The sequence below is a fragment of the Scyliorhinus canicula genome, chromosome 5 (genome assembly GCF_902713615.1).
Source record: "Scyliorhinus canicula chromosome 5, sScyCan1.1, whole genome shotgun sequence".
NCBI classification, from domain to species: domain Eukaryota; kingdom Metazoa; phylum Chordata; class Chondrichthyes; order Carcharhiniformes; family Scyliorhinidae; genus Scyliorhinus; species Scyliorhinus canicula.
Window position 1 is genome coordinate 20,162,725 of NC_052150.1, and position 25,039 is coordinate 20,187,763.

At 43.0% G+C, this 25,039-nt stretch overlaps 1 protein-coding gene across 1 annotated transcript in view; it reads left to right on the forward strand.

The window, feature by feature from the left end:
• Positions 1 to 25,039, forward strand: part of gmds (GDP-mannose 4,6-dehydratase) — a 621,977-nt gene that overhangs the window by 98,398 nt on the left and 498,540 nt on the right. Inside the window, exons 2-4 of the mRNA XM_038796739.1 lie at positions 3,690 to 3,734; positions 11,670 to 11,757; positions 13,315 to 13,424. Of these exons, the coding sequence (XP_038652667.1) occupies positions 3,690 to 3,734; positions 11,670 to 11,757; positions 13,315 to 13,424 (243 nt within the window). The remainder of the gene's footprint in view (positions 1 to 3,689; positions 3,735 to 11,669; positions 11,758 to 13,314; positions 13,425 to 25,039) is intronic.

Genomic DNA, 25,039 nt, shown 5'->3' on the forward strand with positions numbered 1-25,039 from the left:
GTAGTTTGGAAGAGCTTTTTGGTCTCCACTGCTCTTTCCCACTATCTGCAAAGCAGTGCTCCTGTCATAGACTAGGAAATGAAACAAAAAGTTGATGCCAGCGCTGTGCTGCCATGTTCCAGTGTAAGTGGAAACTTTGAGAAACAGTCTGAGCCAAGGTTGTAGCAGGGAGATTGACTGGCTTCGTGTTTGATCTCTCTTACACCAGCAAAAAGCACTGTTTTTCTTTTAACTTAAAATGGAGTAATGTGAATCTCTAAGCCTCTTCGGTATTGTCAATTGTTGATACAACACACATATAGTGTTTGCTAATTTAAAATATTACAGGTTTTCCGCTTTATTTTTGCTATTAAGGTTAGTTCTTAATCTGTACACTCGTTATTTCTGTTTTTGTGGCATCTTGGCAATTTTTAATATTCCCTTCCCTTAATAGCACATATTGTTTGTTATAAATTGGCGCCTTGAGATTTCTAAACTTTAAATTTGAGCAAACAAAATGCATAATGCTCTGCATTTTATATTGACTCATTCACATACAAGTGTGATTGGTAGTACAGTGAATATTGTCATTTCACAATATACCCACAGTGACGCATAGAACTTTGGTTGCACATGAAGTTGTAATAAGAGGTTCTGTCACTGGCATCTAAGAGCCAGCACACACTAAAATCGGTTGAACGGTATGTGCACCGTTAGCATGCCATTTTCATAAGTGAGAGAGTAGGTGGAAAAATTTCCAATCGGGAAGGGTTGGAAATTGAACTATGTAATGTACCGTTCAGTTTTGAGACCTGTACTTACATGATGAAAATGAAAGCAAGCTATGTTCTAGTGACTTCGGCAGTTGAATGGCCTACAGCTTTTTCAATATAATTTATTTGCTTTAATTAAGTGACTTTTGTTTGTTCTCAGTGAACTGAAATGACTACGGGTAATTCACAGCTGTTATTTTGGAAGCTTTCCAAACTTTTAATTGTGTAAGGATTTTCATTCAATTCTCTTAGACATTAATTGTTTTTCATATCAATCCATGCCTGATAATTTAATATTTTTGCTCTGTGAGTTAACAAATTAAAAGCGTATTCATGCCGCCGGCGTCACTACGCATTCTTGAATGAGAATCCAGACATCTATAAGAGTATTAAAACACCTGAGCTGCAGGGAAAAATATTGCCTGATTGACAGCTCTGGCTCGCTAATTACGTCTGCACAATGTTTATTTATGCAAAAATGGTATTGGACATTGTTCAATCATCAACAAAATCATCACTTCTGACCTTAAGCTGGAAGGAAGGTCGCTGATGAAGCCGCTGAAGATGGTTGGGCCTAGGACACTACCCTGATGACCTCCTGCCGTGATGTCCTGGAGCCGAGGTGACTGACCTCCGACAACCACAACCATCTTACTTTAAGCTAGGTGTGACTCTAACCAGTGGAGAGTTTCCCCCTGATTTCCATTGACTCCAGTTTTGCTAGGGCTCCTTGATGCCAAAATCGGTCAAATGCTGCCTTGATGCCAAGACCAGTCACTCGCCTCCTAAGTTGAGCTCTTTTTTTCCATGTTTGGACCAAGACAATAATCAGGTCAGAAGCAGAGTGGCCTTGGTGGAACCAAAATGTGCAGGGCATTGCTGTCTCTTGATAGTACTACCGATGACTGTTCCGTCACTTTGATGGTGATCGCCAGGAGGCTGATGAGGTGGTATTTGGCTTGATTGAATTTGTCCTGCTTTTTATGGACAGTCCATAGTTGGACAATTTTCTGCATTGCTGGGTAGATAACGGTGTTATAATTGTACCGAATCAGCTTGGCTAGGTGTGTGGTTAATTTTGGAGCACAAGTCTAAAGTACAATTTCTAATGAATTGCCACTTCAGGGTCTCATCCTGCTTCCGTTGGTATTTTACCCATGGCGCAGGCAGGCCCACATTATGTGGAAAGCCAGGCAGCTTTAGCTGCATGGCTGGTGTTAGGGATAGGGGGGACCACCTTTTCGAGCAGGGCCCATCGGAGGCCCTTCCTCCACAAGATCATTTTCATTCTTTCTCTTCCCCCCCACCACCCCCATGAACCCAGCCACCACCATCCCACTCAGCCCTACACTTGGGCTCCAGCAAAACCCTTGACCTTGAATTTACCATGGCTCCTCGGCGTGGTGAGACTGCCTGCATTCCCAATAGTGGCCAGTGCTCCGAGTGATGCTTCTGGAATTACAGAGCTACCAGCTATCTGAAGGGCTGGCAATCATCTAAGGTTGCGACCACCTACCGAGAGAGGGGTAGAAGTCTCGCCTTAAAGCGATTAACGTTGCTCCCAGTTAAGTTGTGCAGGATAGCTATCGGGATCATGTGTGACATCCCCCTCCATTTTCTTTTGGCAAGGGGGTGAGGACCACAATGCCTTGTTAATTGTAGCTCAAGATCTTCATTGCAAATGTCATGTTGGTGCCATTCTCCCTCTGGTGAACATGGTTGGTCAAGCACATCAGCATTGGCAGAGATGGAACTGCTCATCTGAATTGGATGCATTCATTCAGGCAGTGATCTCTCCATCTGGTCCAGCAATTCACCCTGTGCAGGAGCCAGGATATTGTACATATTGTTTTGGGGTTCAGCTTCCTCATACAATTGGTGGAAGCTAGGTTGGCTGGATGGCTGGTTCATGATGCGGAGCGATGCCAACAGTGCGGGTTCAATTCCCGTACTGGCTGAGGTTATTCCCTAAGACATGTCTTTTCAACCTTGCCCCTTGCCCGAGGTGCGGTGACACTCAGGGTAAATCACAATCATTCAGTTCTCAAAGGGAGAGCAGCCTATGGTCCTCTGGGACTGCGGTGGGTCCATTGACTTCTTCCATGTTTTTTAGGAAGAAATTGTTAAAATCCCAAAAGCACAACATTAATTACAAAATCACACTCCACAATGCTCTGATAGACACTGTTGCAGTGTATTGACATTGTGACTCTTTATATGCAGCACACTAAATGGTGCCAATCCAAACCCACCAGGATTCTCAAGCAATATCCTGAGCTCCATATTTCCTGTTTTACATCTGTTAAAATAATAAAGTCCTAATTGGGCCATAGGACTGCAGTTTAGATACATTCAGGAGCCTTCTGCCTCTCCACAGTGGGAGACCTGTGATCTCTAATACGGTGCTGACTATCGCAATGGGTTGAAGGTGGGATAAATATTTCTGCCATTTTAATCCCACACTTGATTCATTCCTGTCCATCAGATATGGGGTTAAAGTCAAGGCCAGGGAGTTATTGTTTGCCTGCTTTGGAATGAACATATTCCATTAGCTAAGGGCAAAGAATTTAGGTGTATTTTGTCAATTTGTGCTTAGTGACGCAGGAGTACGACTGAAGATAAAACAAATGAAAGTATACAGCCTATCAGCACAGTTAACTGGCAATATTCCTGCTGCTTGCAAACTATGAGGTCTTTGACTGGTAGGGTAATTTGGAACTACAATGGTGGGAAAGATTCCAATGACAGGCAGCCTCCCTCTTGGTTGGTCCCAACGGTAAGGCAGACTGAAGGGTACATACCAGCCTGGTTTAATTTGTCTTTTTTGTTCATTCGACAATATAAAGTATGATCTTAAATTTTAAGTATTTTAATTAATCTATAATTTTGAACAGAAATACGATTTTCTAACCTTTTCATTTTTTTGTGTCTCTTCAGGATGGCTCGTACTTGGCAGAATTCCTGTTGCAAAAGGGCTATGAGGTGAGAGAATGCCGACTTGACTGACTGGTTTTGACTACATTTATCCTGTTTCCTGCCTTGCTTTCATCTGTGTGTTTTTCAGTGAAGTCAGTGTACTCTGGTTTCTCTTTAGATCGTATAAATCTTTCGCCCATTCAGTGAAGTCCAGATAAATCGCTTCAGTGGTAGAAAAGATTTGCGACATGGTAAACATTTTGTGCCAAGCCATGCTCTATTATCATTTGGGCCTGCTGTTCATTATGTCTGTTGGTTTGGGCCATGCCTCACGCACCCTTCCACACAGATAAGCAACAACCGCAGAAAGAGAGACAAATGGTTAATAAATCCGGGAATTGTACTGCATATTGTCAAACGCTTCGTCCATTTAAAATCGCTCTGTAGGAAATTATGTAGGATATACGGAACAGAAAAAGGCCATTCGGCCCAACCAGCCCATGCTGGTGTTTATGCTCCACTTGAGCCTTTTCCCATCTTTTCTCATTCAAATCTACCATCGTCACCCTCTATTCCCTTCTCACTCAAATGCTTGTCATGTTTTCCCTTAAATGTACCTGTACTATTTGTTTCACCCACCTCCTGCGGTAGTGAGTTTCTCATACTCTCCACTTGGGTAAAGAAATTTCTTCTGAATCGGCTATTGGATTTCTTGGTGACTATCTTAAATAGCATTGAGCTATGCTCTTTCCCACAAGAGAAAACATTCTCCCTCTACCCGCTCTATCTGCCTTCCATAATTTTTAATGCCTTTATTAAGTCATCCTTCAGCTGCCTTTAATCCTGAGGAAAAAGGACCAGCCTGTCAATCCTTTCCTGATATATATGTGTACTTCTATGGCCTTGCTCACCGACAAGGCCATCCCTGACAATTTCCTTGTATCCCTATTCCCCTATCCCTGATCTGCTCCAGTATTCCCTCCCCTCTATCTTGATGCTGTCATCCCTATTAAAATGCCTATTCTTTCTCAAAATGTCACTGCATTTTCTCTATCTCAAGTCCAAGGGCAATAAGCATTATGCACCTCACAATTGCTTTTTTTTTCATGCCTAGATCTTGTTGGACCATATAATTTAAATTGGTAAGACATTTCTATCCTCTGCCAAAACTGCTTGCTATCCCAGGACCATCCTGGAAAGTATAGATGGGCCCTATTTGTTTTAGACTTTTCGTTAAACTCCCTTCCCCGGCTCAGTCAAACCTTGACTTGAACAAGTGCGATAAGAGCAGGAATTTGTCACCAAGGTTGATACTATTTAGCTTCCTCTGATATATTTGTCCCTCCTTTCCAAACAAGCTAAATCTCCCTCAAGTCTAAGCATTGAACTTATGATTTTTTTCTCATTTAGCTTTGACTTCCCTTTATGCCCTCTCTAAGCTCATCTTATCCATGAAACGCACCTCCTGTTCCCTTGACCCCATTCTCATTAACCCCACTCCCTTGATCCCAATCACCTCCTGGCATTCTAACTGGCATTGGAAATGGTTTCCTCTCCTCAAGTACTGTCCCTCCATCCTTTGAAAACCACATTCAACACCTCCATCTCAAATGTCTCATCCCTTGTCCCTATCGCTTTGCAAACTTTCCATCTCCAACTTCCATTTCCTCTAAAAATCCTTCTTAAATATGTAATCTCTTAAATCTGTGACTCCATGGACGCGATCTACCTGAATGGGGTCAGAATCCCATAGTGCAAAATTAGCCGGGTGTTTCCTGCCGCTTGGAGCGCCGAGAAACACCCCGCTGCCAACGCCCATCCAGGTAGATCGGGGGCCTCAGAGGGAAACTACCCAATGAGGCCGCACTTCGCCCTGTTTCCAGCACTGAGGAGCTCTGCTCACCGGAACTCCACAGTGCAGCGAGAGATTGGGGCGCTCGAGCTCCTGACGTGATGCCGAACCCCCCCAAGCCCCATCTCACTAAAAGGGGGTCCCTTGGCCTCCCCACACCCGCGCAGGGCACCCCCAGCCCGATCAATGCCATGCATAAAATGCGAACTTGGCACTCTCGCAGTGCCCCTGCCAGCTGTCAGTGCCACCTGGGCACTTTGACAGTGCCAGGCTGGCACCCAGGTGGCACTGCCAAGATGCCAGGCTGGTGGCACTAAGGTGCATGGGTAGCACCAGCAGTGCCAGGGTAGAACCCTGCCTCGAGGGCATGCACCTGGGGGGAGGGGGTCTCCAATCTCCTGGGGGACCCTCCCGAGTGCTGTTCCGTCTGGTGCCCATTTGTGGAGACCAGCACTGAAAGGCACTTTCCTGAGGTTCCCAAGACAAAGGAGTTAGATTCCACATCTTGGGCAGGTTTCAGGAACGCATATTAGAACGAGGCTAGCTGTCTCACTCTAACGTGCAGATTTGCCAGAAAGTGGTCCCGCCCGCAATGGGCAGGATTCATATTTGCGACATCTCGCGAGATTGTATTAGATCTCGCGAGGTGTGGCGAGCAAAGTAGATCCCAGAAGTGGGATCTCCCAGGATCTACCAATTGCGTTGTGCTGCGGTGCTTTTCAGGCGCAACATTACCGGTAGATCCCACCTCGTGTGTAGCTCTTCAAGCAGGTTTCTGTTTCTGAACATCTCAAATCAATGTCCCAAACTGCATTTTTTGACTCTGATGCATGATTAATTTTTTTGCCATTCTCAGTCTCTCTTGTCTTTGATATGGTTGCCCACATCATTGCCCTCCCAAGCCTCTCTTCCATTGTCCATCTCCGATTGTGGGAGAGCTTTTCCCAAGTTGACAGAGAGAGGGCATGCGTGATTCACAGTGGTGGGGGTGGTGGTGGTGAGGAAAGGACTAGGGGGGGTGGAGGGAGGGTTGGGGATTGCATGGAGAGTTGGGGGGTGGATGCCCGTTTAGGGGCAGAAAGGCTGTTGGTGTCCAGTCACTCGTACTGCCCGATGTAGGTCGTCGATTTTTTTTTAGCACTGGAGGCCAGTCCTCCTGGTCACACTCCTGGATCTTACAGCCACCGCCAGCTCATCCCAGGCAGCACTGGCTGCCCTGTGACCGACCCTCCGGGACCCTCGGGGAAACAGGACATCTCTCCTCCCCTCCACTGCACCTAGGAGCCTTGCCATGCCTGCATCCCCGAATTTGGGGCCGGACTCCTGGGCGCCATTGCTGCGAGCTGGCAGGGTTTGGCTGAGCAAGTGCTGCTTGACCTTATTAGCCGAGGGGGCAGGGGACTGGCGAGCGCGGTGCTGGCGAATCGGCTAGTGAGCCTTCACTTGCGGCAAGAAGCCTGTGCAGCCTCGTTAAGTGAACCAATTGACATTGAATAGCGGTGCTGGCCTCGCTGGGCCAAGCGCCGTGAAACTCAGTGCTTTGAATGCGAGCATTTGCAGGTAATTAAGTCTTTACAGATCCAGAGATCGAGACTTAATTACCGACAAATGCTCGCATTCAAAGCATTGTCTTGCATCTTTGACTTTGTCTCTATATATATATATATATATATATATTGTGGGCAGCACGGTAGCAATGGGAAGCACGGTAGCATGGTGGTTAGCATAAATGCTTCACAGCTCCAGGGTCCCAGGTTCGGTTCCCGGCTGGGTCACTGTCTGTGCGGAGTCTGCACGTCCTCCCCGTGTGTGCGTGGGTTTCCTCCGGGTGCTCCGGTTTCCTCCCACAGTCCAAAGATGTGCGGGTTAGGTGGATTGGCCATGATAAATTGCCCGTAGTGTCCTTAAAAAAGTAAGGTTGGGGGGGAGGGGGGTTGTTGGGTTACGGGTATAGGGTGGATATGTGGGGTTGAGTAGGGTGATCATTGCTCGGCACAACATCGAGGGCTGAAGGGCCTGTTCTGTGCTGTATTATTCTGTGTTCTATGTTCTATATATATGTTTCTGGAACCTACCTCTTCATTCACCTGAGGAAGGAGCAGTGCTCCGAAAGCTAGTGTTTGAAACAAACCTGTTGGACTTGAACCTGGTGTTGTAAGACTTCTTCTTGTCAGTACGTTAGATTTAGAATGAAAATATCACTGCCAGACAGATCTGTTTCATTTCATGTACATGCATGTCAAAGAAAGGATCTTTTAGAGTTTGAATTAAAGTACTATGCAGACCACGAATTATAGCTGACAGTACAACATGACAAGTCTACTTGACCTTTTTACAAAAACAATCCTACAAATTCACCCTGTGCAGTGCAGTCAGGTGATTATGAGGTAACATTCCTTCCATTAGATGAAAGGCTTTTATTGGTTCACTAATGTTACCACTTGCGGTTGTTTGTTTTGCAACTTTCCTTCAACACAATGTTTTAATTGGCAGGTATGTTGAAAATCACATAGGCTGTGGCTTCAGGACTTAGAGAGAGGGATGGTTAGTAGTATAGTTGAGTTTGCAGCCCTGGCTAAGAATGCTAAAAATTACAGTTGAGGTAGTACATCTTCAGTTTTGGTAATTATCAATTTGGCGGGGGGGGGGGGGGGGGGGGGAATCCAGAGTTTAGGGTCTAGGCTGATGGAGCAATTAAAATTGGGGATGCATAAGATGCCAGAATTAGAGGAACACAGGAAGGTTGTGGTGTTGGAGTAGACCAGCGATTGGGATGGGGGAAGTCCATGGAAAGATTTGGAAAGAAAGATGAGAATTTTAAAATCAAGACATTGCTTGACCAGGAATAAATGTAAGTCAGCGAACACAGTGGTGACAGGTGAATGGAACATGGTGCAAGTTAAGAGACAGGCAGCATAGTTGGGATCACTTCAAGTTTACCTCTCCAGCTCCCTATTCTTTTTTTCAATGTCTCCTTAACGACCACTCTTTGACCAAGCTTTACCCATGCTAATATCTCTCCCTTGCCTTGACGCCCATTTACAAATGATTATGCTTCTGGAATAACATTGAGACATTATTTGAATTGAAGGCACTGTAAATGCAAGTTTCTGCCCTTCTGTAATTGGAAAATTTAGCTTTTCAAACGCAAACTGTCAAACTGCTCGATTGTCCTTCATGCTCTAATCTTCAGTTGCTTTGTAGGTAAACTGCAAGGCAATTGCATTCAATGTAGATTGGCATTAGTCAAATAGTCATTTGGAATAAGGCACGGTAATTAATTCATTGCTGTGCTCTTTGAATGAAAAGTTCAAAAGAGCTTGGAATTGCTCGGAGTCTAGCACACGAGCTTCTAGAGCTTGATATTTCTAGCTGAATAAAGAAAAAGTAATATTTTGCAACTCTGTGTTGTTGAATAATAATGATCTTGGCGTAGATCTTTTCGAAGCATTTGAAGTTTTATTATTTAATTGATTATCATGGCAAGTATATCTGATGTATTGGATGCTTGCAGCAGAAAGGTGCATGCCAAATCTTATTTTTGTACTGAATGTGTGGGATAGCTTGCGTCTTTGTCTATTTTTTAGCTTACTTGATTTAGTTCTTTGCTAAGTAATCAAGAAAGTTGATGAAGGTAGAATGTTGTGTATATGGACTTTCCAAAGGTGTTTGATAAAGTAACAAATAGCAGATGTGTTAGGAAACTGGGAGTAAAGGGCAGTGCGTGTGTGAAAACGAAGTTGGCTGTGGGACAAGAAATCAGATAGTAGGTGAATGACTCAAGAAAAGTGTGCAGGGGTGCCCCCAGTTTTAGGACCGCTACTCCTTTTGATATATATTAATGGCCTGGATTTGGATATACAGGGTATAATTTCAAAGTTTGCAAATGATAATAAACTAAAAAAAATGTAATCAACAGTGAGGGGTAGAGTAACAATTTTTTGAAGACAATAAATATATCGATGAAATGGCACATCAAATTTTAAACAGAAGTGTGAAATGATGCATGTTGATCAGTGAAGAAAGCAATACGAACTAAATGGTACATCTTTAAAGGGAGCAGGACACAGAGACTTGGGGTTGTACAATTGGGTCTTTGAAGGTGGCAGGACAAGTTGATACGGTTGTTTTAAAAGAAAGCAAAAGGATCTATGGCTTCATAAATAGAAGCAAGAGTGGGACTAAAGCAGAGAAGCCCTGCTCAACCTTTATGAATTACTGGTTAGGCCCCAGGTTGTCTAATTCTGAACACTTCAGGAAAAATGTCAGTGCCTGTGTGAAGATACTGAGGACATTTATCTAAAATGCCACTCTGGAACCGGGACTTCAGTTACGTGGAGAGCCTGAAGAGACTAAGGTTGTTCTTTTCAGAACAGAGACGTTTAAGGAAAGTTAAGAGTTGTCCAAACATTTGCGAAGAATTTTGATTGAGTAAATAGTGGCAGGAGAGTTGGTTACCAAATGAATGACCTTAATTTAAAGTAATTGACAAAACAGGAGGGGCGATAATTACTTTGTTTAAAAAAAAATATATGATCTGGAATTGATTGCCTGAAAGGGTGATCGAAATAAATTCAACATTAATGTTCAAAGAGGATTGGACACATTTTTGAAGGAGAATACGTGCAATGGGCGGCACGGTGTACAGTGGTTAGCACTGATGCCTCATAGCGACAGGTACCCGGGATCAATTCTGACCGTGGGTGACTATGTGGAGTTTGTACTTTCTCTCAGTGACTGGGTTTCCTCCAGTTGCTCCGGTTTCCTCCCACAGTCCAAAGACGGGCAGTTTAGGTGGATTAGCCATGATATATTGCCCCTTGGTGTGCAAGGAAGTGTAGGTTAGATTATGGGGTAACGGGGACAGGGTGGGGTGGACGAGGGAGTGGACATGGGTAGAGTGCTCTTTCCAAAGGTCAGTGCAGACTCGATGGGTAGATTGGCCTCCTTCTGCACTGTCAGGATACTATCATTCTATGGTATGTAGAAAGAGCAGTTGGACTAATATGTGACCAGCATAAAGTCAGATATCAGATATGGGGATGTTCGCTGATCACTGCACAATGTTCAGCACCATTCGTGACTCCTCAGACAGTGAAGCAGTCCATGTCCAAATGCAGTAAGACCTGTACAGTATCCAGGCTTGGGCTGACAAGTAATATTCGCCTCACACGAGTGCCAGGCAATGACCATTTCCAAAAAGAGAGAATCTAACCATCGCCCCATGACATTCAATGCCATCACCATCACTGAATCCTCCATTATCAACATCCTGGGGGGGGTTGCCATTGACTAGAAACAGAACTGGACTAACCATACAAATATAGTGGCTACAAGAGGTGGTCAGAGGCTTGGAATCCTGCTGCGAGTAAGTCACTTCCTCACTCTCCAAAGCCTGTCCACCACCTACAAGGCACAAGTCAGGTGTGTGATGAAATACTATCCACTTGCCTGGATGATTGCAGCTCCAACATGGTTGTACCAGATTAAACTTCAGCAATATCCCTACATATACCTGGGGATACTCTTGTTAAGTTGGGCCGAACTTCTTTGGGTTAGATATGTGGTGATGCTATCCTACAGGAAATTGTACATACCAATAACAATGACAACAGTTTACGTGCATATACGACCTTTAATGTAGCAAAATATCCCGAGATGTTTCACAGGAGCGATATCAGACAAATTTGATATACGGGAGGTTTTTGGATAGCTTTATCAAAGGGATAGGCATTCAGGAGCAACTTATTAGGGAGAGAGGAAGAGATAGATAGGTGGAGAAATTTGGGTGAGAAAATGCCAGAGAAAACAGTCAACTTATGGTTTCTCAGTAGTTTGAGAGACTCTCACGCATTACTGGGCTTTGCATGTGTCTGACACCTAACTTAATAGCCCATATGTGTGCTGAAACTGCCTTTTCATTGAGACAAGCATTTTGCATTGCCGTTACTTTTTTGGGAAACCAATGAGCTTTTTTATGGATTGTGTTTATTTTAAGGGCACTTTGGTGTTTATTGGTCTAGTAGTAGTTGTTCTGTTCCTCCTGCACATTTTGTCCTTTGATTTCTAACTTATTTTTAGGTCAGTTAATGAGACTCAATGAATGAAGCCGAAATATAACTTTTTTTGTTGTATGTTGTTTTTCTCAGGTACATGGCATTATCCGTCGATCCAGTTCTTTCAACACTGGCCGTATTGAGCATTTATACAAGAATCCGCACACGCACTTAGAAGGGAGTAAGTTTGCGTTTGTACATGTTGACGCTTTTCTTTTGCCGTTAAACAGTTCTCTTGCTGAATTTACTTTCTTTTTTTGCCTTCCATTTTCCTGTCTGGCAGCCCTAATAAAAACGTTTTTATTCATTAATTAGTAACCATTCCGTTTTTGAAGTCCAATTTCATTTTCTCTGTATTTCTGTTTAGACTCAGTTTTGCCACCTCACTCCATCAATAAAGCTGCAATAGCAGTTGTTATATGCATTTTATTAGGGTTGGTGTCAATCTTAAAACCTTTTTAGACAATTAAGCTGATGTATAACTGTGCACTGGCACTTATTCTGATTACTGGTGGCACGGTACCACAGTGGTTAGCACTGTTGCTTCACAGTGCCAGGGTCCCAGGTTCGATTCCCGGCTTGAGTCACTGTCTGTGCGGAGTCTGCACATTCCCCCCGTGTCTGCGTGGGTTTCCTCCGGGTGCTCCGCTTTCCTCCCACAAGTCCCGAAACACGCGCTGTTAGGTGAATTGGACATTCTGAATTCTCCCTCAGTGTACCCAAACAGGCGCCGGAGTGTGGTGACGAAGGGATTTTCACAGTAACTTCATTGCAGAGTTAATGTTAGCCTACTTGTGACAATTATAAAGGTTATTATTGTGCAAAGGTACCATTTAATACTATGAGGAATTTTCCTATTAATTGCTAATACTTGTACAAAACCTTTTTGCTGAGCGAGTTCAGATTAATTTAGTTCAGATTATAAACTAGTTGAACTAATTTACCATGGCGGATTCTTAATGCCTAATTTATTTTGTAAAAACATTGAGAAATTACTATATTAACAATATTATACTTGAAAATTTAACATTGCAAAAAAAACCTCACATTTTAATTAGATGATTCTTATTAACGCCAACATATTTAAGGGTATAATTGAATACTTTTGTGTGCAAAAGTGAAAAGACGGCCCTTCAAAACAATGGAAGGGCGAAGAGAGAATCATTGCAAATTATAAACAGGAAGTGTCTAAACAAATCTAACTGAACTGGCACTGGTCCAGCTTTTGGACTGTGGATGATTCGCAATAAAGATATTGAAGTACAACTACCGTCTACTTTTTGTTGCTGACCTGACCTGAAGTGTCTGAACTTAATTTTTTCCAATTTCTTCATAAAAGTGCAAATATCTGTTAATATATTAAACTTAGGTTTTTCTATCCATAATTTCTATTGGTGGTTATTGACTCCAAAGTTTTGAATGCCTCACTATTAATGTTTCTATAAAAGTTTTACATTCATTTTTTAAAAATTATTCTTGTTTTGATGATAATTAAGCTGTTTGGATATTTTGTTGCACTAACTCCTCTTTAGTAATCATGGATAGACAATGCTCAATTAAGTGTTTCTTTCATTATTTCATAAATAGAGAGGCAATACAAAATAAAATGTAATTTAAACAACCTGATCTAATTTCAATTTGACTTCAAGGTTTGGAGAATGTTCATTGTCTCTTTTTTTTTAAGGGATTTGCTAAATTCCAGACTCTGTAAATACTAACTTGGGCTTTCAATTTGCAGACATGAGACTGCACTATGGGGATCTCACTGACAGCACGTGCCTAGTTAAGATCATTAATGAAGTGAAGCCCACCGAAATCTATAACCTGGGTGCACAAAGCCATGTTAAAGTAAGTGATTTTGAACAAAATATTGTTTTGCCCTTCAGTGCTAGGCCTTTTCTCATTAGAACGGGGAAGGATAAGGGGCGACTTGATAAGAGGTTTATAAGATGATATGGGGAATAGATTGAGGAGACAGTCAGTGACTTTTTCCCCGGGTGGAGCAAACCATTACAAGGGGACATAAATTTTAGGTGAATGGTGGATATGGGGGGATGTCAGTGGTAGGTTATTTACCCAGAGAGTAGTGGGGGCATGGAATGCACTGCCTGTGGAAGTAATTGAGTCGGAAAAATTAGGGATCTTCAAGCGGCTATTGGATAGGTACATGGATTACGGTACAATGATGGGATGTAGGTTAATTTGTTCTTAATCTTGGACGAAAGTTCGGCACAACATCGTGGGTCGAAGGGCCTGTTCTGTGCTGTATTTTGCTATGTTCTATGAATACAAAACCTCAGTTTGAGGAAAATTAAGTAACTTCAAGACCATAAGACTTTGGAGCAGACGTAGGTCATTCGGCCCATCGAGTCTGCTCCGCCATTCAATCTGGTCATGACTGATCTGAAAGTCCACTTTCCTGCCTTATCCCCATAACCCTTGGTTCCATCACTTTGAATAGTCTGTCTATCTCAGCCTTGAACATACTTAACAACCCAGTTTCTACAGCCTTCTGCGGTAATGAATTCCACAGCTTCGCTATCCTCTGGGAGAAGAAATTCCTCCTTATCTCTGCATTAAATGGACAGTTCCTTACTCTGAGATCATGCCCTCTGGCCCTAGACTCTCCCACAAGAGCAAACAACCTCTCAGCACCTACCCTGTCAATCCCCCTGAGGATCCTATACGTCTCAATAAGATCACCTCTCATTCTTCTTGACTCCAGTGAGTAAAGGCTCAACCTGTGCTGATAAGAAAATCCCTCCATACCAGGATTAACTCAGTGAACCTCTGGACTGCCTCCAGTGTCGGTATATTGTTCCACAGATCAGGGCACCAAATCTGTTCACAGCACTCCAGGTGTAGTCTAACTAGCGCCTTGTAAAGTTTTAGCAAGACTTCTCTATTTTTATACTCATTCCCTTTGAAATAAAGGCTAACATTCCATTGGCATTCCCCATTACTTGCTGAACTTGCATGCTGGCTTTTTGTGATTTACACACGAGGACCCTGAAATACCTCTGTGCTGCAGTTTTCTGCAGTCTTTCTCCATTTAACTAATATTCAGCTCCTTTATTCTTCCTACCAAAGTGCATAACCTCACAGTTTCCTGCATTACATTCTATGTGCCAAGTTTTTCCCCATCACCTAACCCGTCTATCCCACTGTAGATTCTTCGTGTCACCCTCACCACTTGCCTTCCCACCTATCTTTGTGCATCCGCAAACTTGGCAATAGTGCATTCACTTCCCTTGTCTAAGTCATTAATATATATTGTAAATAATTGTGGCCCTCACACTGACCCCTGTGGAACTGCACTAGTTGCAGGTTGCCACCCTGAAAATGTCCCTCTTATTCAACTGTATCTTTTATCAGTTAGGCAATCCTCAATCCATGCTAATATACCAGTCCCATTGCTATTATTATAGTATCTTGTTAAGTAGCCTTTTGTGCGGTACTTTATCAAACGCATATTAAAAAGGACTCCCCAATTTTGGAATTCCTGGCCCTGAGGTGTCTTTAGGCCACACCTCTCCAGCTGACTGTCTGATTCTCACTTTCCCTTTTAAAATGCACGGTGTGTGTACAATACGGTGAGAAAGTCGACCGTGAAAGCCTGCGATCTTCACACTGATTTTCACTCCTGAACCAACACTTGGTATATTTAGGAAAGATTCCACCCATTAGCTGCAAAAGGAAGCATAGTGTAAAGAGAGATATAGAAGCAAGGACTTTTTTTTTTACAATATCTTGCTTTTTTCTACTTTAATGTGTTGAACGGTGTTTTGATATTGTTTCGTAAGTTTAACATGATGTTTTGCCATGCTGTATGGGCTCAACTTTGGACCCACTAATCTCTAGATCCTCCAGTTTAAAAACTGGGATTGGACTGTTTCACCTGAGTATATTTTTGCAGAACACACCAAGCATTGACACATATCACACATGTACAATAGTACACATGGCACCGTCGTCACGGAGTGAAATTGTTTTCCACAAATACAACCAATCAATAAAACTCATTACTACCATAATATGCCATGCGCACTGTATATCATGAAGGTAACATTTAAATGTGCAGTAGCCAAGAACCATTTGCAAAAACAATGGAGGCAATTCTCCGGCTGTGATGCGGCCAGTGCTAATCCCGCTATGTCAAAGAACAAAGAAAATTACAGCACAGGAACAGGCCCTTCAGCCTTCCCAGCCTGCGCCGATCCAGATCCTTTATCTAAACCTGTCTCCTATTTTCCAAGGTCTACTTCCCTCTGTTCCCGCCCGTTCATATACCTGTCTAGATGCCTCTTAAATGATGCTATCGTGCCCGCCTCTACCACCTCCGCTGGTAAAGCGTTCCAGGCACCCACCACCCTCTGCGTAAAAAACTTTCCACGCACATCTCCCTTAAACTTTCCCCCTCTCACCTTGAAATCGTGACCCCTTGTAACTGACACCCCCACTCTTGGAAAAAGCTTGTTGCTATCCACCCTGTCCATACCTCTCATAATTTTGTATACCTCAAGCAGAGAATTCCGGGAGAGGCCCGAAACCGGGTTTGTGTTGGCGTACCAAACAGTTTCTGATGCTCCCAGGCCCTGGGCGTGAACCAGATTAGCTTATTTAAATTTATTTTCAAATCTGCAGGATTGGCTTTAAACTGAATCTCCCAGCTCCTGCAATGCTCCCACCCACCGGCACAGCCTCAAGCCAGTGCAAATCACTACTGGTCTCCACAGACTGATGATCACGCCGGGTTAGTTGAAGCAGTTGTAGACCCTGGATGGTCAGGAACGTGGCTCCCCCCCTGGCAGTGCCAACCTGGGACAGGCCGGACAAGAGACCCATTGGGAGGGCCCCAATCCCAGTGATCCTTGTTTGGGGGGGGGGGGGGGGGGGGGGGGGGGGGGAGTTGATGCTGGTGATGTTGAGTGGGGGTTCACCCTGATTCCTGCGTTTGGGGGGGGGGTGACCCCAACATTTAATGGTGAAGGGGATGTTGCCCCACTCTGACCAAGGGTTGGGGTTGTTCTCCTTGTCTGCTGGGGATTGCGATGTCTGCAGAGGGAGTCGGTGGTGGTGGAGGCCTGACGGTAAGGTAGTCTGTCACTTTACTTTGCGATCGGGCTGCCCTTTTTGATGTATGAGGAGCCAGCCCGGCCTGCGTCTTTAGGTCCCGCACACCTCATTCACAGCGCAAATCGCCCCAGTCTCCCAAAAAAATGTCTAGAAGCGTGGGTGAGTGGCGTCACACCAACCCACTCGGCGGGAATTGCATCAAGTTTCCCGCCAGAGACCACAATTTTTACGGGAGAATTGCGCTCAATATTTTGAAAAGTAAAGTGTTTAGATATACAAGTTAGTGATAAATGCTTTGCGTGCAGAAAGGTGATATATAATAATGATGTTACATATCCTTCTCATCTGTATTTTTTGAAGGCAACAGTTACATCTAATCCAGAATATGCATTGTCTTATCTTCTGCAATTTGCTTATTTTCCTCCTTTGGTCGTTAACAATATGTATTATTCTTGAAGGGTAACAGTATAAAAAGGTTCTTCTTATTTAGTGAAACGTCTATATTGAAGTTCTGAGGTAAAATAACTGCCTATCTCTTAATGTTGTGCTTTCATTTCCCAATATTTGTTTGTTTTGCGTGTGATGTATGACTTCTAAGTATGACTTCAGAGACGTCTCCTGTATCAATTAATGGAATGGTCGTCTGCAATATTTTTACATGTACATATTTGTGTTGGCTGCTGTCTCCCAGAAAATACAGTCCTCTATGAATCTCTCACTTCCAGTTAATTAAAAATGGGCCATTCTGAAACGAAGAAAGTAAAATAATAGGAAATTAGCCTGGCTTCCTATAGGAAACACGTGAAGATAGAAGGGACTCTTACAATGTGATTACAGTACTGTAGCAGCATAATTTTCATAGAAACATAAACACATGTCATTGTGAAGTATGAAACGTGCCCCTCAATCTACTTTTTCCAATAACTTATGACAAGATTACTCAACATCATGTTAAGATGAAGTTCATTTTAATGTGTCACTGTTTATTTTGTTTAAAGAGCTCAGATGTCATTTATACTGTGCATAATAAAAGAATAAAAATGGATCCTTTTAGGGCATTACTTTTTTGTGGATTGGAGTGGTGAGACATGGAGGCGATTTTGCCACCCCATTGTGCCCGGCGCTGATCTCGTGCCAGGGCAGTGCAGGAGAGTCCCAAATCAGGCTTTGCGCTGGGCGTAAAACCACGTGTGAGCCACCTGATCTGTGGCACCTGGCACAATCTGGATCATGCCCTAGCTGTGGGCATGGATGTGGGCGTCGCTGGTTAGGCCAGCATTTATTGCCCATTCTTCGTTTCCCTTCAGAAGGTGGTAGTGAGTCACCTTGAACCACTGCAGCCTTTGAGGTGTAGGTACACCCACTGTGCTGTTAAGGAGGGAGTTCCAAGATATTGCCCCAGCGACAGTGAAGGATAGTGAATATACGCGGCCTTTTTGAGTCCGCATTCTCCCGGATCACTGACTGCATCGGTGAGGCCTCGACCCTGGGCGCTTATTAGTACTGGTCTCCACAAGCGGAGATTAGGCATGATGGCCACTCCGGGTATTTTGGAGGCCATTAGAGTCCTTCGGGTGGTTACTCAGGATTTTCATATTCCTGGATTGATGCAGAACAAGGCCAGCAGCGCGGGTTCAATTCCCGTACCGGCCTCCCCGAACAGGTGCTGGAATGTGGCAACTAAGGTCTTTTCACAGTAACTTAATTGAAGCCTACTTGTGACAATAAGCAATTATTATTATTGACCTGTCCTTCGCCTTTCAGTTTAAATTTGATATTCCAAATGCAAGAAGGATGGTTTAATACTTCCAAGGATGGTTTAATACCTCCCATAACGTGTTCCAATGTAACTCCTCTATGGCCAGATATAATCTCTCTGGAACAGATTCTTTGGCTGCTTGGAAATTTAGTTAGTTTAGAAAGAATGCTTACTCAAACTCCTTGCATAATTCTCTTATTAAAAATGCTGTGGAGAATATTTTAGTCTAAACTGCATGCATTAAATGTAATGTTCCTCAGGACTTCCACTTTTTAAATTTGATCTCTCTTTCACTATCCATTCATCACGATTAATGTCCCCCATTTTTCATCTGTGCACATCATGGACCACCTCATCAGAAGTTTGGCCAAACAAATTTTGCCTCCATCTTAAGTCCTCTTCCTCATCCACTGCACCTTCATTCTGTTATTCTTTCTGTGAAGAAGGGATTTTTGAAAATAAACATTCAGTTTAAAATAAGAAATTAAAGAAATTGCAACAAATGTGTTGGCAAGTATAAAAATGGCAATTTAGGCCTGCTTTAAGGAGCAATGGACAATTTTCTTTTCCAGCTTCCTGTCAGCCTGCTTCATTTTTTTGGGTCGGGGTTATTCCCTCCTGCAGATTTGGCCTGTAAGGACCTGCACAAAATCGCTGGAAATAAATTTTTAAAACTATAAAGAATATAGTTACTAGTTGGTTGGTGCACAGCAGTCAGTTTGTTAGTAAATTAAATACCAATTTTTGCCATTGCAACGAAAATGTTAAGAGCCTCCTCAAAGGCCGGAATATGTAATTGGTGGAAACTTGCTGTAGCGATTAAGTGACAGTGAACAATTTTGAGGGGCTCTAAGCACAAGTTTTTTTTAAAAAACCAGTGCGAAAAGTTGCAGTGCATGGATTTGTCGTGGTTTGGCTGTTTCTGGGCAAATTGTATGTAACCAAGCATAAATTCTACCCCAGGGTGTATAATTGACAAAGGAAATGAGTGATTATTTAAGAACAATAATGGGCTGGATTCTCCGGTCCCCCAGCCACGCGTTTCTCGGTGGCGCACCGTTCGCTGACGACGGGATTCTCTACTTCCGCCACTTGTCAATGGGATTTTCCATTGAACGCACCCCACACCTCTGGGAAACCCGTGGGCAGGGGTGCGTTGCCGGTGGGACAGAGAATCCCAACTGCTGGAGAATTCCAGCCAGTGTATCTTAAAAGAGCTGGGTGCTGGTAATCCTATTGGAGTCATTATTCAAAGGCTTCACTTAATTTTATTTGCATCTCCATGTAAAGTTACCTTTTTAACATAAACCTATTTATACTCTTATCGACTTGTCGGTACCGTAGAAACTAAAGTCTGACTTTTATCTGATCGTGGTTATTCATTTCCTTGTTCAATGGACAGATGGCAGCAGAGTGCTATGCATTGTGGAGAAGCAGGCTGCTATGCATGTACTATGCTGTGGAGAAACACCAAACTACACTTTTAGTTTATATCGATTGTACTCTGAATGTATACTACTCCTGGCATCAATTAAATCAGGCAGGCTGGATTTATAATTAACATTGAAGACGAAGCGGAATATAAAAACAGGTGGGACTCTGCAGTGTTATGATATTTTTACATTTGAGATTCATGTGTTTGCTTTCTTCCTTCTCTGCACTTCTGCTTGGAGAACTGATTCTGGTTTATAATTGAGCTTCACTGGAAAAAACTGCTAGTTTTTACAGGTTAAATTGGCAAGATAAAATATTTATAGGAAATAGTTGTGGAACGTTCTGTTACTGAAAACATAGGGCTGCCTCAGGTTACGGTATGGTTTGGCCAGTGTGCACAGCTTTCAGTCAAGCAAGTTTAAAAAGGAAATGTCAGCCCATGAATCAGGCAGGCATGTCTTGGGAATGTTCGCTTGTCTCGAACAAATCTCTGCCAGCAGTTCAGTAAAGCTTCACTGCTGCCCTTTATGTCGCGACGACAAAAATGAACAAAACCCGTTTCAGGTTTCTTTGTGTTCTGCAATCCATTAGGAATCCCACTATCTGTTTGTTAAGAACTTGACAGCAAAGAATTACTAGTTAATAATTATATGTTGTGCTGTACATATTTGTTTTTGTAGCATTAAAACAGTAACCATAGGTTTCCCACAGGTGGTTTTAGTGACCTTTTCAATGCACAGAGCCGAGAACATGGATCTGGTTTATTATGAGTGACTGTAGCCGAGTAGGATTAAAGCATTGAGATAATTTACCCCGCCCCGGGTCACTGTCCGTGTGGAGTTTGCGCATTCTCCCCGTGTCTGCGTGGGCCTCACCCCCTCAACCCAAAGATGTGCAGGGTAGGGAGAATGGCCGCGCTTAATTGCCCCTTAATTAGAAGGATTGATATCATTCTTTTAAAACAGAAAACTCTGTACGGAGGTAGAGTTTCTGTCTTGCAGATAAAGTGTAATTGTTTAGTATAAGGTGAATATTTGGTACTTCAGAGTTGACAACCATTAGAAAAGGAGTGTTGAACCACCCCTGCACTTTTGCCGCTAATCACAAGAACATGTAGGATATACTCTGGAAACCACAGCTAACACTTCGACAATAGCAATGATATTTTTAACAGCTGAATGTTGGTTTCTGTTTGTGAAGAACTGGGTGACTAAGCTCAAATAAACACAACATGTTAACCTTGTGAATCCCATTCCAATAATACATTGTTCTGTTGCAATAAACACGCGCTTGTGCCATTAGAGCTGAGTCTTTTCATTTTAATTTTACAATGAAGATTGCAATAAAGATTTGTTTATTGAAGAAATTTGTTTTTTTTGGTGGACTATTTGAATATAAAATTGGATATGTAGTGCTGCATTTTTCAGGCCGAAACAGAAGCAGGTACGGACCATTGAATCTTTTTGGAAAATGTTTAAAATTTCAGATATATTATTTAGGCTGCCCTGTCGAGACTGAGATTGCAGTTACCTAGATTTATATCAAACCAAAATGACTATACGGTAACTAAGGTGAGACAAAATAGGACTTGCTACAATTTTGTATGGAGTGTATAAGTAGCCACCCATTAGGTGATATTTATTTATAAAGGAGCTGTGTTTCAGTAGATGTAACCTACATTTTGTAGCTCAGCAGTTTATCTTAGTACACAATTCATATTTGAAAACCGCTTGTTTCATTGGGGTACAGAAGGATTGTTTTCCCCTTAACGTTTCACAATGCTTATTTGCTTTGAGTAAAATGGGAGATTTAATTTAAGTCCATTTGTTCGCAGACAAATCATGATACATTTTGAACAGCTTGATTAACTCTTCAGGTCTCTCCGAAGAACTGACCTGCATTTTATACAATATTGGACTCTGATTGTTTTTAATTTAAACCTGCCAATAGTAACTTAGTCCAATCTGAAAGTTTACAGTCTTTTACATGGAATCATTGTCGTGCTAGCATTTTGGCACATTTGTAAGCCTTTGAATGTTCTTGCACTTAATTAAACTATTCTTTGTTTGTATACTGTGATCTCTGTAACTATATACATACTGATTTCTTTTTTAAATGAATGTTTGTATTTCATATTCTTAAAATTGATCAAGAACTTAAATGGGTGATTAAGCATAGAAATGAGTATTAGAGTGTTAATTGTTGATTATTATAGCAAGGCTTGATTATCGAGGACTTTTCTGCTGAAGTCGACTTTGTGACTGCACATTTTTGCAATTTTTATAACGCTTAACTGGTTTTAATGTCGGTGTGGTCTCAAGCGTTGATGCTTACCCAACCAATTTCTTAAAGATGAATTTAAATTTAATATTTTTAAGTTTAAAAATTTGTCTTGATATATTTTGATATTTTTAAGAACTAATTTTAACTCTAATTTAAACTGATAGACACGCTGTTATTGTAAAGCTTGGGAAGTTTTCCTTTTGAAATTCCAGTTACATTTATAGACCATTGACATTATGGCTGGGTGGTAATAATGAAACTTGGTTCACATACTTCAGCAGAGAAAACCTCAGAACTAATCTGCATTGGGAAGAGCACTGCTCCTGTAGTAGGTGAACATACTCAAACACAACAATTCTTGTAACCAAATCTGAAAGGGCTAAATTGTGAGAACAGATTGGGAGCGTTATGTCAGAAAGTTGCACTTTCACACTTTTCAGTAATGGACATATGGGACTTTCTTCTCCAAAAACTGCCTTTGAGGCCAGGTCAGTTTATAAATTTCAAAGTTGAGATTGATCAAGGCGAGTTAAGATAGCAATCAGCCATCATCGAAATGAATGGTGGAACAGGCTTGATTCTTGTACTTACGGGTGTAATTTGAAGCCCCCTCTGGAAGCGCCATCTGAGGCATGGGGGACCATTTGATTGGGCAGGAAGTCTTGCGCGCGGATGCCAATTGAGGCCCTTAAATGGACAATTAATGCTCCCTTAAGGCCCTCATTCCATCACCACTGGCACTCAACCAACAAGTGGGTGATGAAAACCCATCTGGGGTGCGAAGCGGTGTCCCTCGTTTAAAGTCCTAATCAGTGCCTGATTGAGTGACAAAGCATCAGGAAGGAGGGGCTTGCTGAGAGACATCCGCTGCCCTTTCCCCTGAATCCCACTTGTCCTTCTCGGCAGCCCCTATCCCAACCTCATTTACTGTTTTTGCAGGCAGGGACCATGGTGAAGACCCAAGTGAATTATTGGCGACAGCCACCACATCCTGTGACGCCGCCGGCATCTGATTGGACGGCAGCTCTTGGAGGTTGGTGTTCCATCCTACTGGAGGGAATCCTACAATTAAATGTCCCCTGCTGGACTGGAAGCCCAAAAAACCCAGCTCCCACTGCCAATTATGGACTTGTTCTCTCGGAACTCCAAGGGACGTTGAGTCAGCGGGGGTGCCGCTAGTTTTGGGGTGGACATTGGGCCCACCCTCTGGTCTCATTAAATTCTGAACAATATTTCTATAATACAAGGTAACCAATTACTTTCAGAACAACTCTGCGTGCTGAAAATCTGAAATTTAAACAGAGCAGGTCAGGCAGCATCCTTGGAGAGACAAACTGAGGCTTGTGATTTGCCGTGACAAGAGCCTCTCTGCAGTGTTGAAAATGGTGGGGGAGCCCAGCTATTGCAAGTCTTGCTGTAAAACATTGTATTTTTGCCCCGGGGGGGGGGGGGGGGGGGGGGGGGGGGGGGGGGCAGCTGCCTCCACTCAAGTTGGATTTTAGTCACCTAAGAGTGTGGAGCCTACGTGTCGAGTCTGAATTTTGTGCTTTTCTTTGGCTAGCCGGGTACCCATTGGAGAGGTACAGGTACCCCTCTGGAATTGGCTTTAAACTTGTCTTCGCTGCCCCATATTTGGCACAAACCCAACACCAACTATCTTGCCTTCGGCTGCGGGAGGTAGGAGGGTGAGGTGGGAGTAGGAGGGTGAGGCTGGTGAACTCACTGGGAAATAATTTTTGCCCCTTCTGACTTGTGCAACCAAGTGCCAGAAAGAGCTGGGAATCTAAGGTTGCATTGCGCTAATAATTTTCTGCATCTCATCAATAAATACTGTTCAGAGCATGATAAAGAAAATGGCCCTGCACAAGCGTTAGGTGCCACATTGTGACTCCAAGGTAGCATGCTGTGCTCCAGGATCAATGATGGCTCTACTGATTTACTCCTTCTGAGTCATACTATTACACTGTGACAGTATAATGTGAGAGGTCTGGTCAAGGGTGTACAAGAGGGCAAGTGGATAGGATAATGAGCATGGTATTGTTCATCATTGTACCACTGGCCCTTTTGAGCTAACTAAATCATTGCAGAATATCTGTACCAGGTCTTCATGGCAAGACAATGCCCTCTCTTTGGCTGCGTCTTGAGAATCCACTCAGTGCTTCACTTTGTGTGGGTATCAACAATGACAATTCTCCCGTAGGAAAAGCCCATTATGGGCCTTCCATTCCTTGACCAGCTAACAGTTAGGCAGCATTTACATTGTTCACGCTTACCTGGCAAGGCAATGTGTCACCTCCGTTAAGAATGGGTGACTGTGCCTTAGTCTCCCACCCTGCGCCAGAACCACCTGTAACTCCTCACCATTTCCAACCTTACCTCAGCCACCCTGACCCCTAATATATATCCTGCCCACCAGCACCCCACCCCCACGGGACCGAAAATTTGATTTGCGGGCAGACATTTTTCAAAGTCAGGTTTGCAGAGCCAAGAAATCTTTGGACACTGCGCACCTGAATTGCGTCTGAAAATCCAGGCCTGAGTAAACGTTTCAATCCTGTGACCTGCCTTCAGCACAGGTATCACAAAATGCATTAATGTGTTCAGTAATAGCTTGTCAATGAATATCATGTTGGTCTAGTAAATACCTGCTGCTCCATTTTATCCCTGTTCGTTCCCGTACGTTCAGACAGCGCATATTTTCTTGTTAACATGATACTGAGGTGGATCAGAACTGTCAGGCGAAGTGGGCTTTGTATGTTGAGGCAGCAGCTCAAAATTTGGGCTTTTGAGTGTTTTATGATGGATCGCACGCAATAATTACAAGTACTATTCCAGCTCAGTAAATGTTTTGCCATTTGTTTATTGAATGGAAATAATTATTTAAACATTCGTACGGTAAAAGCACTGATTT